This window comes from Schistocerca nitens, chromosome 7 (assembly GCF_023898315.1).
Source record: "Schistocerca nitens isolate TAMUIC-IGC-003100 chromosome 7, iqSchNite1.1, whole genome shotgun sequence".
In the NCBI taxonomy this organism is placed as follows: domain Eukaryota; kingdom Metazoa; phylum Arthropoda; class Insecta; order Orthoptera; family Acrididae; genus Schistocerca; species Schistocerca nitens.
In genome coordinates, this window is record NC_064620.1 from 372,605,804 (window position 1) to 372,624,973 (window position 19,170).

At 42.7% G+C, this 19,170-nt stretch overlaps 1 protein-coding gene across 1 annotated transcript in view; it reads right to left on the reverse strand.

The window, feature by feature from the left end:
- Positions 1–19,170, reverse strand: part of LOC126195203 (protein phosphatase 1 regulatory subunit 42-like) — a 134,262-nt gene that overhangs the window by 6,873 nt on the left and 108,219 nt on the right. Inside the window, exon 6 of the mRNA XM_049933717.1 lies at positions 16,651–16,782. Within this exon, the coding sequence (XP_049789674.1) occupies positions 16,651–16,782 (132 nt within the window). The remainder of the gene's footprint in view (positions 1–16,650; positions 16,783–19,170) is intronic.

Here is a 19,170-nt window from a genome sequence, read left to right on the forward strand (position 1 = left end):
ATTGCAAGGTGAGGGATAAGAAGTCACAGAAGTTGTTATTTGTAGTGTACTGTCAGGCAACCAAAGGCTGTTGATTCATCAACAGGGAGACTGGCCAGAAGGATTGTCAGCAAGGATGTCAAATTCCTGGAATATGGGAATTTTTCAAGTTCAAGGACAAAGGAACCTAAGACCACAAATGCATTAGGATTGAAACATGAAGCAGTTCTTCAGGACATCAATACTTCACAAACTGAAGAAGTAGTTAAATCAGAAGACAGTGATAATGAACACATTTATGGCTTTGACAGTGATTCAATAGAAACTGAAGCTCAAGATGAGGGTCATGAGAATGAAACATACCTTGAAAGTCAAACAGAGAAGCAAAACCCAAGAGGTAGCCTGATCATGTTACTTACTATTTGAAAGAAGGACTTCCAAGTGAAGATATTGATGTCAAAGAAGCTTTGGAAGGAGCAAATAATGAAGAATGGAAAAAAAGCAATGAAGAAAGAATTCTCATCTCTAGTTCATAACAACACATTTGAAGAAGCAGAGCTACCCAGAGGACACAAATCACTTAAGTCAAGCGTGTATTAAAAATAAAGCCTAAGACTAGCAGTATACCAGAAACATTTAAGGCACGATTAGTGGTAAAAGGATGTGCTGAAGTTCAAGATGTTGATTTTCAGGAAACCTTTGCACCAATGGTCAAGCATGTATCAATCAGATGTCACTTTTCTGTGGCAGCTCAAGAGGAACTGGAGACTGACCATGTTGACGTCACTGCTGCTTATGTCTATGGATACTTAAATGAAGAAATTTAAGTCATTCCACCAGAAAATTTTGCAACTCTTGGAAAAGAATAGAAGCAGAAGAAAGCTGTTTATGGACTCAAACAGGCTGGTAGGAACTGGAGTTAAAAAATTGATGACGTGTTAAGAAAACTGAAATTGAACAGATCAAACACTGACCCATGTATCTATTTTCACAGAGATGGCACCAAACTAATCATAATAGCTTTCTTTGTTGATGATATGCTATTACTCTCAAATGCCAGAAGAAATGTTTTGGATCAACTCAAAAGTTCTTTGAAGAGATTTTTTGAGATAGAAGATTTAGGACAGATAAGCCATTGCCTAGGCATGTAAATTACACAGGATTGTGATAAAGGAAAAATTTGGATCTCCCAGAAACCCTATGCAAAAAAAGCTCTGGAGAAATTTGGAATGAGTGAAGCCAAGCTGTTGTCAACACCACTTGAATGTGGTTTGGACTTTGAAGCAGTTGACTCAGGTGATATCAAGGTACTATATCAAGAAGCAATAGGAAGTTTTCTATATTTATCCCAAATCTCCAGACCTGATATGCGTATCGCTGAAAGTCTCCTGAGGAGATATAATCATTGTTTGAAAAAGATACATTGATTGCCAGTAAAAAGATTGATTAGATATTTAAACAGAACCACAGATTATACGCTAGAAAATTTGGAAATTTATGGTAAGGTCTTTTGGGACTAAACTGCTGAGGTCATTGGTCCCTAAGCTTACACACTACTTAATCAAACTTAAACTAACATATGATAAGGATGACACACACACACACACACACACACACACACACACACACACACCTGAGGGAGGACTCGAACCTCTGATGGGGGAAGCGGCGCGGACTGTGACAAGACGCCCCAGACTGCGTGGCTACCCGCATGGCGGATTACATGCTAGAACTGTCTAGAGATGGTAACTGTGAAATAATGGCCTTCAGCGATGCAGAGTGGGGAAATAAAATCAATGACAGACATTCTGTAACTGTTTCATGCATAAAATTGGAAAACTCTTTAATTTCAAGGTCTAGTAGAAAACAGAAAACTGTTGCACTTTCTATTTGTGAAGCTGAGTATATGCCCTTGGCATCAACTGTTCAAGATTTACTGTGGTTAAGATAAATTATGTTTGAAGTAGATCCAAACAGTGACATAAAGTTATTTACAGTGTATTGTGATGATAAAGGATCTAATGACAAACTCTAAATCAAAGCATATAAATATAAAATATCATTTTATAAGAAGGCATGTTGAGTCAGGTGTTATTAATGTTGAACATCTGCCTTCTGAAGAAATGTTAGCCAATGCTTTCACAAAACCACTTAGCAATGCCAGACATGAAACATGTGTAAGAAGCTGTGGCTTTGTGAAATACATGAAGGAGTGGCTGTACATTTAGGCGTCATACTGTGTGTTGATGTCAGTTTAAGGGGACATTTTAAGATATGTAAATTGATATCGACAGATTTTTTGTTTACTCCATTGTGTTATAATTACTCTGTGGTTACTATCTGTTCTGGGGGGTATAGTTGTGGTTATGAATGTACTGAATAATTAAAGAAAATGTTTCAGATAGCTTTCACGTGTATATTAAAAAATGCTCAACAGAGGACAGAAGAAGTTGTTACAATTTCGTCTGCAAGATGTTTGAATCAGTATGTATAAGAGATAAACTTTTTACAGGTATAGCTGAATGCTCTTACAACATAAGATGTTCATCCATCATAATACCTATAAATTTGTGTGTATCAGATGTTTCAGCACTAGACAGTGATTCCATATTTATGTCCTCTTGAGACTGGTTATAATCTAACAATAACTTCATCGCATTTGTCTTAGCCTTTTTTAATGAAAGCTTATTCTTGATAACAATATTACGAAAGGAAAGTCGCTACTCACCATATAGCAGAGACGGTGAGTTGCAGATAGCACAACAAAAAGACTCCCATAATTAAAGCTTTTGGTTATTAAGGCCTTCGTCAACAATACACACACACACACACACACACACACACACACACACTTGTTTGCAGTCTCAGGCAACTGAAACCACACTGTGCATGATAAGCTAGGCAGCTGGGTGGAGATGGGGGTTAGGAGGAGGCTGGGGTGAGGAGGGGGACAGATAGTATGGTGGGGGCGGTGGACAGTGAAGTACCACAGGTTAGACAGAGGACAGGGGAGAGGTGGGGAGGAGGGGGTGGGGGGGGTGGGGGAGAAATGGAGCTGTGTAGTGTTGATAAGTTATATGTGATCCAACTAAAGATTTCTCTATTGTTTTGCAATGCTAGTTGTTCAGTGCAGCCCTCGCTAATAAATTATGTATTGTCAGCATAATTCACTAACTTCAAGTTCGTGGCCATGTTATGTCACTGGCATACACATGAAATAAAAATGGACCAAGAATACTTCCTCGTGGAACTACATGGCTGAGAGTCTTGCATTATAATATTACTGTTAGGGTCTTCCCTTTATTCTTACAACATACACTCCTGGAAATGGAAAAAAGAACACATTGACACCGGTGTGTCAGACCCACCATACTTGCTCCGGACGCTGCGAGAGGGCTTTACAAGCAATGATCACACGCACAGCACAGCGGACACACCAGGAACCGCGGTGTTGGCCGTCGAATGGCGCTAGCTGCGCAGCATTTGTGCACCGCCGCCGTCAGTGTCAGCCAGTTTGCCGTGGCATACGGAGCTTCATCGCAGTCTTTAACACTGGTAGCATGCCGCGACAGCGTGGACGTGAACCGTATGTGCAGTTGACGGACTTTGAGCGAGGGCGTATAGTGGGCATGCGGGAGGCCGGGTGGACGTACCGCCGAATTGCTCAACACGTGGGGCGTGAGGTCTCCACAGTACATCGATGTTGTCGCCAGTGGTCGGCGGAAGGTGCACGTGCCCGTCGACCTGGGACCGGACCGCAGCGACGCACGGATGCACGCCAAGACCGTAGGATCCTACGCAGTGCCGTAGGGGACCGCACCGCCACTTCCCAGGAACTTAGGGACACTGTTGCTCCTGGGGTATCGGCAAGGACCATTCGCAACCATCTCCATGAAGCTGGGCTACGGTCCCGCACACCATTAGGCCGTCTTCCGCTCACGCCCCAACATCGTGCAGCCCGCCTCCAGTGGTGTCGCGACAGGCGTGAATGGAGGGACGAATGGAGACGTGTCGTCTTCAGCGATGAGAGTCGCTTCTGCCTTGGTGCCAATGATGGTCGTATGCGTGTTTGGCGCCGTGCAGGTGAGCGCCACAATCAGGACTGCATACGACCGAGGCACACAGGGCCAACACCCGGCCTCATGGTGTGGGGAGCGATCTCCTACACTGGCCGTACACCACTGGTGATCGTCGAGGGGACACTGAATAGTGCACGGTACATCCAAACCGTCATCGAACCCATCGTTCTACCATTCCTAGACCGGCAAGGGAACTTGCTGTTCCAACAGGACAATGCACGTCCGCATGTATCCTGTGCCACCCAACGTGCTCTAGAAGGTGTAAGTCAACTACCCTGGCCAGCAAGATCTCCGGATCTGTCCCCCATTGAGCATGTTTGGGACTGGATGAAGCGTCGTCTCACGCGGTCTGCACGTCCAGCACGAACGCTGGTCCAACTGAGGCGCCAGGTGGAAATGGCATGGCAAGCTGTTCCACAGGACTACATCCAGCATCTCTACGATCGTCTCCATGGGAGAATAGCAGCCTGCATTGCTGCGAAAGGTGGATATACACTGTACTAGTGCCGACATTGTGCATGCTCTGTTGCCTGTGTCTATGTGCCTGTGGTTCTGTCAGTGTGATCATGTGATGTATCTGACCCCAGGAATGTGTCAATAAAGTTTCCCCTTCCTGGGACAATGAATTCACGGTGTTCTTATTTCAATTTCCAGGAGTGTAGTTTTGCACACAAGCCATTCCTTGATGAGTGTACACTTAACTTTCTAATTTGGATAAATGCACTGAATGATTCACAGAATTAAAGGCCTTGCATAAATCTACAAAAGTTTCAATGACTTTGTTACCTTGATACAGTCTGTTTAGCAGTTCAAGGAGAAAAGCTGCTACTGCTATGTTGTATTTACAGAATAAATGTTCTATGAAGGCCTTACGTAGAGTCTTTGGCTCACTCACCAACATGCCGTTTTCTCCTAGTGCTACATTTCTGAAACCCTGGATACTCTCTCTTTTTACATTCATTGTTTAGTATATTCCACAGTGTTTATTCACATTACTTGATTTGCTTCTCTGGTTAGCATAATAATGTGCTTTCAGTGTCTTCAAGGACTGCCTGAATGTTTTCCTGTTACTTTTGTATTCTTTTGGAGAATATTGTAAATTGGTCTCCCTGAACAGCACTTATATGTCTTTCATATTTTTTTTTTAATTTGTGAAATTTTGAAGGGGTTTTAAGATTTTCTGTATAGTCTGATTTTCATACCATTTTTACCAAGAGCTCTATGGTCTGAAAGAGAGTTTTCAATAGTTTTCATCACCAATTATTCCCTATTTAAATTCATAATGACATTGTCAAAGTAAGTCTATGAATCAGGTGTTACTGTTGTTGGTGACAAATTTATATGGATGTAGTTATAGAACTATAACAAGTCAGAATGCCTAATATAATTTACATTATACCTTAAAGAGTCTATGTTCACATCTCCCATTATTATAACCTGTTTTTGTTTGTCGAGAGTTTGTCCAGTAGTTCTTCTAAATGATACAAGAATTCATCTACATCACTGTTTCGTGATCTACATAGACCAAGTGTTATTAAGCTGTTTCTGCCTCATTTTGCTTTTACTGCTGCTGATTCAAAGGCTATGTCCACTGCAAGTTCATCAATGCAATTAATGTTCTCCACAATGAATGTGACATCTAACACAAATGCGTACATCAGCACAAATGCGTGCATCACCATCCTTGTTTATCTTTCTGCAGTATACAGTCACAATTTTATAATTATTTACTTAAAAACTATGGATCTTTCCAGTTCATTCACAATATACAGCAATTCATAACTTACTCTATGTTATTTCTACTACACAATTATTGAAAGTATCACAGCATATGGTGCAGAGTTGTGGCAACTAACTCAGAGTCAGAAAGATTGCCTGGTGGCTGATGAGATGGATTTCTGGAGACAGAGTTGTGGATATTCCAGGCTTGATCATATTAGAACTGATAGGATCAGAGAGGTTATGAATATCGATAGCACAATCCCAGACTACACGGAAAGGAAGCACCTACTCTGATATGGTCACTTACAGCTTATGCCAGACACAAGATGGCCAAAAGGTGTATGGCAATGGACTCCACATCAAAGAAGAAAGTGCGGTAGACCTGTGAGATGCTGGAAAGATGATATCAGTGAAGCAATGGCAGCGAGAGGTATTAATGAAGGAGACTGTCATGACCATGAACGATGGAGATTGGGATGTGAGAGGTAGCGCCAGCCATAGAAACATCACTCATATATACACTCCTGGAAATTGAAATAAGAACACCGTGAATTCATTGTCCCAGGAAGGGGAAACTTTATTGACACATTCCTGGGGTCAGATACATCACATGATCACACTGACAGAACCACAGGCACATAGACACAGGCAACAGAGCATGCACAATGTCGGCACTAGTACAGTGTATATCCACCTTTCGCAGCAATGCAGGCTGCTATTCTCCCATGGAGACGATCGTAGAGATGCTGGATGTAGTCCTGTGGAATGGCTTGCCATGCCATTTCCACCTGGTGCCTCAGTTGGACCAGCGTTCGTGCTGGACGTGCAGACCGCGTGAGACGACGCTTCATCCAGTCCCAAACATGCTCAATGGGGGACAGATCCGGAGATCTTGTTGGCCAGGGTAGTTGACTTACACCTTCTAGAGCACGTTGGGTGGCACGGGATACATGCGGACGTGCATTGTCCTGTTGGAACAGCACGTTCCCTTGCCGGTCTAGGAATGGTAGAATGATGGGTTCGATGACGGTTTGGATGTACCGTGCACTATTCAGTGTCCCCTCGACGATCACCAGTGGTGTACGGCCAGTGTAGGAGATCGCTCCCCACACCATGATGCCGGGTGTTGGCCCTGTGTGCCTCGGTCGTATGCAGTCCTGATTGTGGCGCTCACCTGCACGGCGCCAAACACGCATACGACCATCATTGGCACCAAGGCAGAAGCGACTCTCATCGCTGAAGACGACACGTCTCCATTCGTCCCTCCATTCACGCCTGTCGCGACACCACTGGAGGCGGGCTGCACGATGTTGGGGCGTGAGCGGAAGATGGCCTAACGGTGTGCGGGACCGTAGCCCAGCTTCATGGAGACGGTTGCGAATGGTCCTCGCCGATACCCCAGGAGCAACAGTGTCCCTAATTTGCTGGGAAGTGGCGGTGCGGTCCCCTACGGCACTGCGTAGGATCCTATGGTCTTGGCGTGCATCCGTGCGTCGCTGCGGTCCGGTCCCAGGTCGACGGGCACGTGCACCTTCCGCCGACCACTGGCGACAACATCGATGTACTATGGAGACCTCACGCTCCACGTGTTGAGCAATTCGGCAGTACGTCCACCCGGCCTCCCACATGCCCACTATATGCCCTCGCTCAAAGTCTGTCAACTGCACATACGGTTCACGTCCACGCTGTCGCGGCATGCTACCAGTGTTAAAGACTGCGATGGAGCTCCGTATGCCACGGCAAACTGGCTGACACTGACGGCGGCGGTGCACAAATGCTGCGCAGCTAGCGCCATTCGACGGCCAACACCGCGGTTCCTGGTGTGTCCGCTGTGCCGTGCGTGTGATCATTGCTTGTACAGCCCTCTCGCAGTGTCCGGAGCAAGTATGGTGGGTCTGACACACCGGTGTCAATGTGTTCTTTTTTCCATTTCCAGGAGTGTATAATGAACATTCTGGAACATTATTTCATGGTTTTCTCTTTTTTATGCTGTCAGTGGGTGTTTTGGCTTCATGTGTGGCCTGAGCTCCCAGTTGGTGCACATCGACAGTGCAGAAATATACATATATAGCTTCTTTTCTGTGTTTACTTCATAGATTCTTACTTAAATTGCATGTGAGTTTCATGTAGGAGGTGTAATTTCGAGTTTTAGTTACTGTAATTGTAAATTCAGGCGGATTGTAGTGCAGTCATTAGGCATTTGTACGGTTAGTTCATACATTCTTTGCGTGTTTCCCTTGCGTTATCTAGGCAGGGACTCGTGTTTCAGTAACTGTTGTTCAACATTGATTAGAATGGACAGGGACTGTGATTGCTGTGTTCAGATGAGGGTTGAGTTGGCATCTCTTCGCTCACAGCTGCAGGCGGTGCTGACTTCGGTCACGCAGCTTGAGGCTGTTGCCAATGGGCACCACTGTGGGGAGCTGGACTTGGGTATCATGGGGATGTCAACCTCGTCCCGTCTGTCCCCAGATCGGTCTGCCACTGTGGTTGCCCCGGTTGCTGCCCGCAGTGGGGCTGAGCCCTCGCCTGTGGTTGATTGGGAGGTCATTCCAAGGCATGGCATGCAGCAAAAGACGGTCCCGGAGGCTGATCAGAAAGCCTCCCCGGTGCGTCTGACAAACAGTTTTCAGGTACTGTCTATGGCTGAGCCAGATGCAGCTGCCTGCCCTGTTTCAGAGGATGATTCTCAGCTTTCAAGGTCCGGGCAGTTGCAGAGGGTGGGCTTATTGGTAGCTGGGAGCTCCAATGTTAGGCGCGTAATGGGGCCCCTTAGGGATATGGCAGCTAAGGAGGGGAAGAAATCCGGTGTGCACTCCATGTGCATTCCGGGTGGAGTCATTCCTGATGTGGAAAGGGTCCTTCCAGATGCCATGAAGAGCACAGGATGCAGCCAGCTGCAGGAGGTGCAACATGTTGGCACTAATGATGGGTGTTTCTTTGGATCTGAGGAAATTCTCTCTGGATTCCAGCAGCTATCTGATTTGGTGAAGACTGCCGGTCTTGCTTACGAGATGAAGGCATAGCTCACCATCTGCAGCATCGATGACAGAACCAACTGCGGACCTTTGGTGCAGAGCCGGGTGGAGGGTCTGAATCAGAGGCTTGGACGGTTTTGTGACCGTGTTGGCTGCAGTCTCCTTGACTTACGCCATTGGGTGGTGGGGTTTCGGGTTCCGCTGAATAGGACAGGAGTTCACTACACTCAGCTGGCAGCTACACGGGTAGCGGAGGCTGTGTGGCATGGACTGGGCAGTTTTTTAGGTTAGAAGGCCTCGGGAAAGTACGGGGTGGGCTGCAATCTGAAAGGGTGCATGGCAAATACAGGACATGCTTGAATCAAGGAACAGTCGGAATTGTAGTTGTAAATTGTTATAGTTGTGCTGGGAAAGTCCCTGAGCTTCAAGCGCTAATAGAAAGCACAGAAGCTGAAATCGTTATAGGTACAGAAAGCTGGCTAAAGCCTGAAATAAGTTCTGCAGAAATTTTTACGAAGTCTCAAACGGTGTTCAGGAAAGATAGATTAGGCAGAATTGGTGGTGGAGTGTTTGTGTCTGTCAGTAGTGGTTTATCTTGTAGTGAAGTCGAAGTAGATACTCCGTGCGAATTGGTATGGGTAGAGGTTATACTTAACAGCTGAACTAAGTTAATAATTGGCTCCTTCTATCGACCCCCAGACTCCGATGATATAGTTGCTGAACAGTTCAGAGAAAATTTGAGTCTCGTAACAAATAAATACCCCACTCATACGGTTCTAGTTGGTGGGGACTTCAACCTTCCCTCTATATGCTGGCAAAAATACTTGTTCAAAACCGGTGGTAGGCAGAAAACATCTTCCGAGATTGTCCTAAATGCTTTCTCCGAAAATTATTTCGAGCAGTTAGTCTACGAACCCACGCGAATTGTAAATGGTTGCGAAAACACACTTGACCTCTTAGCCACAAACAATCCAGAGCTAATAGAGAGCATCATGACTGATACAGGGATTAGTGATCACAAGGTTGTCGTAGCTAGGCTCAATAATGTTTCTTCCAAATTCACCAGAAACAAATGCAAAATAATTTTATTTAAAAAAGTGGATAAAGTGTCACTAGAAGCCTTCCTAAGAGACAATCTCCATTCCTTACGAACCGACAATGCAAATGTAGACAAGATGTGGCTCAAATTCAAAGATGTAGTAGGAACAGCAATTGAGAGATTCATACCTCATAAATTGGTACACAAAACAGGTCCGAACGCTGTTGCAGAGGCAACAGAAAAAGCATGCGAAGTTCAGAAGAACGCGAAATCCCAAAGATTGGCTAAAATTTACAGACGCGCGAAATTTGGCACAGACTTCAATGCAAGATGCCTTTAATAGGTTCCACAACAAAACATTGTCTCGAAATTTGGTAGAAAATCTGAAGAAATTCTGGTCGTATGTAAAGTACACAAGCGGCAAGATGCAGTCAATACCTTTGCTGCGCAGTGCCGATGGTACTGTTACCGACAACTGCGCTGCTAAAGCAGAGTTATTGAATGCAGTTTTCCGAAATTCCATCATCAGGAAAGACAAATGGAATATTCCAGAATTTGGAACATGAACAGCTGCTAGCATGAGTTTCTTAGAAGTAGATACCTTAGGGGTTGCTAAGCAACTCAAATCGCTAGATACGGGCAAGTCTTCAGGTCCAGATTGTATACCGATTAGGTTCCTTTCAGATTACTCTGATACAATAGCTCCATACTTAGCAATCATATACAACCACTCACTCACCGATAGATCTGTAACTACGGATTGGAAAATTGCGCAGGTCGCACCAGTGTTTAAGAAGGGTAGTAGGAGTAATCCATCAAACTACAGACCTATATCATTGATGTCGGTTTGCAGTAGGGTTTTGGAGCATATACTGTATTCAAACATTATGAATCACCTCGAAGGGAACAATCTATTGGTACGTAATCAGCATGGTTTCAGAAAACATTGTTCTTGTGCAACGCAGCTAGCTCTTTATTCACACGAAGTAAAGGCCGCTATCGACAGGGGATCTCAAGTTGATTCTGTATTTCTAGATTTCCGGAAAGCTTTTGACACCATTCCTCACAAGCAACTTCTAATCAAGCTGCGGGCCTATGGGGTATCGTCTCAGTTGTGCGACTGGATTCGTGATTTCCTGTCAGGAAGGTCGCAGTTCGTAGTAATAGACACAAATCATCGAGTAAAACTGAAGTGATATCAGGTGTTCCCCAGGGAAGCGTCCTGGGACCTCTGCTGTTCCTGATCTGTATAAATGACCTGGGTGACAATCTGAGCAGTTCTCTTAGGCTGTTCGCAGATGATGCTGTAATTTATCGTCTACTAAGGTCATCTGAAGACCAGTATCAGTTGCAAAGTGATTTAGAAAAGATTGCTGTATGGTGTGGCAGGTGGCAGTTGATGCTAAATAACGAAAAGTGTGAGGTGATCCACATGAGTTCCAAAAGAAATCCGTTGGAATTCGATTACTCGATAAATAGTACAATTCTCAAGGCTGTCAATTCAACTATGTACCTGGGTGTGAAAATTACGAACAACTTCAGTTGGAAAGACCACATAGATAATATTGTGGGGAAGGCAAGCCAAAGGTTGCGTTTCATTGGCAGGACACTTAGAAGATGCAACAAGTCCACTAAAGAGACAGCTTACACTATGCTCGTTCGTCCTCTGTTAGAATATTGCTGCGCGGTGTGGGATCCTTACCAGGTACGATTGACGGAGGACATCGAAAGAGTGCAAAAAAGGGCAGCTCGTTTTGTATTATCACTTAATAGGGGAGAGAGTGTGGCAGATATGATACGCGAGTTGGGATGGAAGTCATTAAAGTAAGACGTTTTTCGTCGCGGCGAGATCTATTTACAAAATTTCAGTCACCAACTTTCTTTTCCGAATGCGAAAATATTTTGTTGAGCCCAACATACATAGGTAGGAATGATCATCAAAATAAAATAAGAGAAATCAGAGCTCGAACAGAAAGGTTTAGGTGTTCGTTTTCCCCCCGTGCTGTTCGGGAGTAAAATGGTAGAGAGATAGTATGATTGTGGTTCGATGAACCCTCTGCCAAGCACTTAAATGTGAATTGCAGAGTAATCATGTAGATGTAGATGTGTGTACATGGAAAACTGCTATACATTGCAAATGGGACTCCACGCAACTAACTGATTTAAAAGCACCTTCATTCTGAAATGACATTCATTGGTGCATTATTATAAGACATAGAGGATAAATGTACTCTAATTTATACTTAGAAATGAATGGAATATTTAATGTATAATTGTCTATAGGCATCTGCTCAAACAGCTGAGGATATTAACCACAGCCTGATGGTGTATTTATTCAGTGATGAAATTTGTTGTCAACAATCCATTACAGTTTGAGATATTCAAAAACAGACTAGAAGGAAAATGATCTGCACTCCCCTCTAATCTAACTCTGCCATAAAAGTAGTTAAATACATAGGTATTAAACTCTTTCACACTCTGCCTATGGAAATAAAATGTCTGACAGAATACAGAGTTGTAACAATACCAGAGAAGGAAAGTTGCTACTCACCATATATCAGAGATGCTGAGTCGCGATAGGCACAACAAAAAGATTCACACAATTGTAGCTTTTGGCCATTAAGGCCTTTGTCAGCAGTAGACACCCATACACACACGCACACACACACTCACACAAATGCAACTTGCACACATGTCTGCAGTCTCAGAGAACTGAAACCACACTGCAAGCTGCAGCACCATTGCATGATGGGAGTGGTGACTGGGTGGGGGTAAGGAGGAGGCTGGGGCGGGGAGGGGAGGAGGAGTGATAGTATGATGGGAGTGGCAGACAGTGAAGTGTTGCGGTTTAGACAGAGGGTAGGAGAGAAGGTGCAGAGGGGGTAAGTAACAGAAAGGAGAGAAATAAAACGAAATTAAAAGATTGGGTGTGGTAGTGAAATGACGGTTGTATAGTGCTGGAATAGCAACAGGGAGTGGGCTGGATGGGTGAGGACAGTGACTAACGAAGGTTGAGGCCAGGAGGGTTACAGGAACGTAGGATTTATTGCAGGGAAGTTCCCACCTGCACAAGTCAGAAAAGCTGGTGTTGGTGAGAAGGATCCATATGGCACAGGCTGTGAAGCAGTCATTGAAATGAGGGATATCATGTTTGGCAGCGTGTTCATCAACAGGGTGGTCCACTTGTTTTATGACCACACTTTGTCGGTGGCCATTCATGTGGACAGACAGCTTGTTGGTTCTCATAACTACATAGAATGCAGCACAGTGGTTGCAGCTTAGCTTGTAAATCACATGACTGGTTTCACAGGTAGCCCTGCCTTTGATGGGATAGGTGATGTTAGTGACCGGACTGCAGCAGGTGGTGGTAGGAGGATGTATGGGATAGGTTTTGCATCTAGGTCTATTACAGGGGTATGAGCCATGAGTTTAGGGATTGGGAGCAACGGTTGTGTGAGGATGGATGAGTATATTGTGTAGGTTTGGTGGACGGCGGAATACCATGGCAGGAGGGGTGAGAAGGATAGTGGGCAGGACATTTCTCATTTCAAGGCACAACGAGAGGTAATCGAAACCCTGGTGGAGAATATAATTCAGTTGCTCCAGTCCCGGATGGTACTGAGTTACTAGGGGAATGCTCCTCTGTGGCTGGACTGTGGAACTTTGGGAGGTGGTGGGAGACCGGAAAGATAAGGCACGGGAGATTTGTTTTTGTACAAGGACGCGAGGATAATTATGGTCAGTGAAGGCTTCAGTGAGACCCTCGGTATATTTTGAGAGGAACTGCTCGTCACTGCAGATGTGATGACCTCGGGTATAGAATTGTTTTCAAATTCGGGTTTAAACTGATTCACCTTAACAACTTCTATTCTTGGATAGAAATAAACAGACTGTTACAAACATTAATAGGCCAGTAAGTAGCTATATAAATAATTTTAAAACTTTTATGCACTCTTTTTTCAACTGATATTGTAACATTAATCATAAATATGATCTGCTGGTCACTGATTTAATTACCAAACTAACTGCTCGTATTACAACTACCCATCTGACAGGGACTGAATACCTAACAGAGTACAACTAATGGACGTCCCTACACTATTTTTGGTAGTTACACATTGAAAGTTGTGACAATACACTAATGCTGTTATATACCTAGAAGAGTTATGATACTAATGGTATGACCCTCCCTCTTTGCTTGGCTGGAGTCTTACTTCGTGACAGAAAGTAGAAGGTTGTATTACCAGGGTTGAGATAAACCCTGCTCCAGCTCTCAGCTATGATACGAGTATGTCCATGTTTTCCACACAGCAAATTTTGCTTTGTGAGAAGCAGATTCTTAAGTTCCTTTCCCTTCTTCTATATTATTATTATTATTATTAGCAGCTTGGAAGCATGACACATTAAACTGATTGTGTGATAGTTTTCATACCTATTTACCCTTACTATCTTCAGAATTGTGTGGATGATATTTCTCCAACAGTCTTGTAGATTCTTCACACCAACTTGAATGGTCTTTTGTGATTTCCTCCAATAATTTTAAAACTTCCAATGGAATGTAATCTATTTTTTCTGCTTTATTCGATCTCAAGTCTTCCAGAGCTCTTCTAAATTCTGACTCTAATACTAGACGCCCAACATCTTCCTTATTGACTCCAATTTCTTCTTCTGTCATGTCATCAGACAAAACCTCCCTTGCATAGATGCCTTCAGTCTACTCTTTCCATGTAGATGCTCCTTCCCTGCGTTTAACAATGGCATTCTTGTTGCACTCTTGATATTAACACCTTAGTTTTAATTTCACCAAAGACTGTTTTGACTTTTCTATATGCTGAGTCACTTCTTCCAACAATAACTTTTTCAGTTTTTCCAAATTTTTCCCACAGCCATTTCAGCTTGGCTTCCCTGCACTTCCTATTCGTTTCACTGCTAAGTGAATCACATTGCCATATTCTCGTCTTTTCCTGAACATTTTTGTACTTTCTTCTTTTGTTGATCAGTTGAAGTATTTCATACAGTCTGTGGTCTAGGGCTAGCAACTTTGACTAGTAATCAGAACGTCATGGGTCACAGGTCTTAACCCACTTACTGCTTAAATTTTGAATAAAAATCATCAGAAATGGCAGCTGAAGACTTCCGGCATAAGAAGTCACTCTTGTTCTGCCAATAGCCTTGTCAAAGAGGGCAGAGAAGGGGACAGAGGTTCAGTGCACTCTCTCGCCCATGGTGTGGGAAACTACCCCAAAAATATGGTAGAATCAGCAACTACCAACGACGTGAGGACGTAGAAGCCAATGGAAATCACTGCAGCAAAGGCACATAATGTGTGTCCACATAACACGTAACTGAGAAAGTGTCATGATGATGTCTATTGGCAAAAGATTCCAGGTTAGTTCCCCATTCTGATCTTGAAGAGGGGACTGCCAAGTGGGAGGTAAGCATGAGAAAAAGAAGGAATAATCAACAAAGGGATAACTTTCTACAGGTAGGAGCATGGAATGTCAAAAGTTTGAACATTTAGGAAAGCTAGAAAACCTGAAAAAGGAAATTTAAAGGCTCAATCAAGATACAGCAGTGTCAGTGAAGTGAAATGGAAAGAAGATAAGGATTTCTGGTCAGATGAATATAGGGGAATATCAACAGCAGTAGAGAATGGTACAATGGGAGCGGATTCAATATGAAGAAAAACGTAGGGCAGGGTGTCAGCTACTATGAATAGTTCAGTGACAGGGTTGCTCTCATCAGATTCAAAAGCAAACCAACGCTGACAACAATAGTTCAGGTATACATGATGATGACACAAGCAGAAGATGAAGAGGAAGAGAAAGTATACAAGGATACTGGACAGGTAATTCAATATGCAAGAGGAGATGATTATCTAATAATCATGGAGAACTGGAATGCAGTTGTATGGGAAGAAGTATGGTTTACAGGAAAATATGGCAGTAGGAATGAGAGACGAGTTCTGCAATAAATTTCAGATGGTAATAGTGAATACTCTGTTCAAGAACCCATAAGAGGAGGAGTACTTGTAAAAGATGCAGAGGCACTGGAATATTCCAGTTGAGTTGCATCATGATCAGATAGAGACTCCAAAATCTGATATTGGATTATATAAGGCATACCCAGCAACACATACAGACCCAGACCATAATTTAGTAATGACGACGAGTAGACTGAAGTTTAAGAGAATCATGGAGAAGAATCAGTGTGGAAGGAACCGGGGTACTGAAATATTGACGAATGACATGACACATTTGAAGTTTGTTACAGATGTGGATACTGTGATAAGGAATATCACAGGAGGCAGTTCATTTGAAGAAGAGTGGACATCTCTAAAATGGGCAAATCATGTCACTGTATAGAAGGTTTCCAAAATTTGGTCCCACCCCTTGGGGTCTCTCCTTGTCAGTCTTGCCATTATTAATGCATGAATCATTGGATTTTAAAGTTCAATTATTTAAGTGTTGTAAAGTGTGAGTTAAATATAAAATTTTTGATATGAATGGAAAAGAATATAATAATTAAATCATTTCTGTTGTGTGAAAGCAGTGTTGCTATCTGCAGCTTCTGACAGAAGTGATTATGCATTTTGTCTTTTTTAGTCTGACTGTTTTTCATAACAAAGCTGAGGTATATTGTTATTGGTCAGGTCACTTTCATACATGCTAACTGCATAATTCATACAGGTAGTGTAGTGTGTGTAACAGATTTTTTAGTAGTAGATAAAAAAATAAAAAAGTAATAACGAAATTATATAAAAGACTGACACTTCATACAGTATGGATTCATACCTACAAATTATTAATACTTATGCACTAACTGAAGAACACTACTGAACCAACTGACTTACCACTTGGCCATGGTGGAAAGAATGTGTCCAACCCAGAGTGACCCGACAGGCTGTCACCACCAGGCATAACATCACGCAAAATAGAACGAGAGACTGATTTCATAACATATGGGGACACAGCATTGGTCAAATCTGAAAAATAAATCAGTATTTAGTGGAAATGTTTAGGTAAAAAATTACAAGTTTCAGATGACTCACACAGAGAGAAATTATTTTTTATTTGTATACGTGACTTTTTTCTCACAAAGCACCTCCCAAAATTACTGTATTTATTTGCAAACTGGTTTTTGAATGTTATAAATCCATTGTCAATGCAACAAACTGTCAGTTCATTTTCATTTCCATCTCAAAAACTGTTACATTCATTTATTAACTTGCCACTTCAGGTAAAGGATGTAAATATCTTTCAAAATACAACCTGAAGGTCACTTGCTGATGTCGGCAATTATTTTGGCTTGGGGGCTGTTTTGTGAGAGGGGAGCTTAGCAGATAGCCCTACCTTTTAAAATGATTATATTAATTAACTAACAATGTTGTAATTTGGAAAAGGTGTAAATTGTACCACAAAAGTCAATAAATCTCATATATACATATAATATTATTAATTATTAAATATCAATATCAATTATTAAATGAAATAGTGGGAGTTGTCCCTATTTATTTATTGTACTAAATAAATGTTATGTGACTAGAGCCTCCCATTGGGTAGACCGTTCGCCAGGTGCAAGTCTTTCGATTTGACGCCATTTCAGTGACTTGCGCGTCGATGGGGATGAAATGATGATGATTAGGACAACACAACACCCAGTCCCTGAGCGGAGAAAATCTCTGACCCAGCCGGGAATCGAATCTGGGCCATTAGGATTGACAATTTGTCATGCTGACCAATCAGCTACCGGGGGCGGACATTTATTGTACTAATTGGATATAATCTGCAGCTGTAAATGCATGTAATTTTTCCACAGAATGCTATGGCCTCCTCTGTTGTAATGCTTGCCATTTTGTTCCAAGAAGGCCATTTTCTTCCACACCATTCACAGCACACTCAAGCAATTCCCAATCAGTGGGTCTACCTTTCACTGATCCTAGAACAAGTAACTCCTCTGTGATGATGAAATTTTCAGTAACTCTGTGGATAAAGATGAGTAATTGTACAGTATCTTCATTATCTGCTCCCTTGTCTATTGCCAAAGAAAACCAACAAAAGTTTTTGTGCACAATCTTTAGCTGTTTTGTCACTAACTGAGTCAAAGCACCTCGCTACAGTCCTTTCTGGCAATAACAAGCTCTCAATTTTGCTTCTAAGATCAGGACATATAAGTTTGCGCAGTATCTTACACTGCTTATTACTTAGGCCTTCTGAAAAAAAGGCTTCTCGTGTTTAGCAAGGTTGTTGTTGTTGTTGTGGTCTTCAGTCCTGAGACTGGTTTGATGCAGCTCTCCATGCTACTCTATCCTGTGCAATCTTCTTCATCTCCCAGTACCTACTGCAGCCTACATCCTTCTGAATCTGTTTAGTGTATTCATCTCATGGTCTACCTCTACGATTTTTACCCTCCACACTGCCCTCCAATGCTAAATTTGTGATCCCTTGATGCCTCAAAACATGTCCTACCAACCGATCCCTTCTTCTAGTCAAGTTTTGCCACAAACTTCTCTTCTCCCCAATCCTATTCAATACCTCCTGATTAGTTACGTGATCTACCCACCTTATCGTCAGCATTCTTCTGTAGCACCACATTTCGAAAGCTTCTATTCTCTTCTTGTCCAAACTAGTTATCGTCCATGTTTCACTTCCATACATGGCTACACTCCATACAAATACTTTCAGAAACAACTTCCTGACACTTACATCTGTACCCGATGTTAACAAATTTCTCTTCTTCAGAAACGCTTTCCTTGCCATTGCCAGTCTACATTTTATACCCTCTCTACTTCGACCATCATCAGTTATTTTGCTCCCTAAATAGCAAAACTCCTTTACTACTTTAAGTGTCTCATTTCCTAATCTAATTCCCGCAGCATCACCCGATTTAATTTGACTACATTCCATTATCCTCGTTTTGCTTTTGTTGATGTTCATCTTATATCCTTCTTTCAAGACACTGTCCATTCTGTTCAACTGCTCTTCCAAGTCCTTTGCTGTCTCTGACAGAATTACAATGTCATCGGCAAACCTCAAAGTTTTTACTTCTTCTCCATGAATTTTAATACCTACTCCGAATTTTTCTTTTGTTTCCTTTACTGTTTGTTCAATATACAGATTGAATAACATCGGGGAGAGGCTACAACCCTGTCTCACTCCTTTCCCAACCACTGATTCCCTTTCATGCCCCTCGACTCTTATAACTGCCATCTGGTTTCTGTACAAATTGTAAATAGCCTTTCGCTCCCTGTATTTTACCCCTGCCACCTTCAGAATTTGAAAGAGAGTATTCCAGTTAACATTGTCAAAAGCTTTCTCTAAGTCTACAAATGCTAGAAACGTAGGTTTGCCTTTTCTTAATCTTTCTTCTAAGA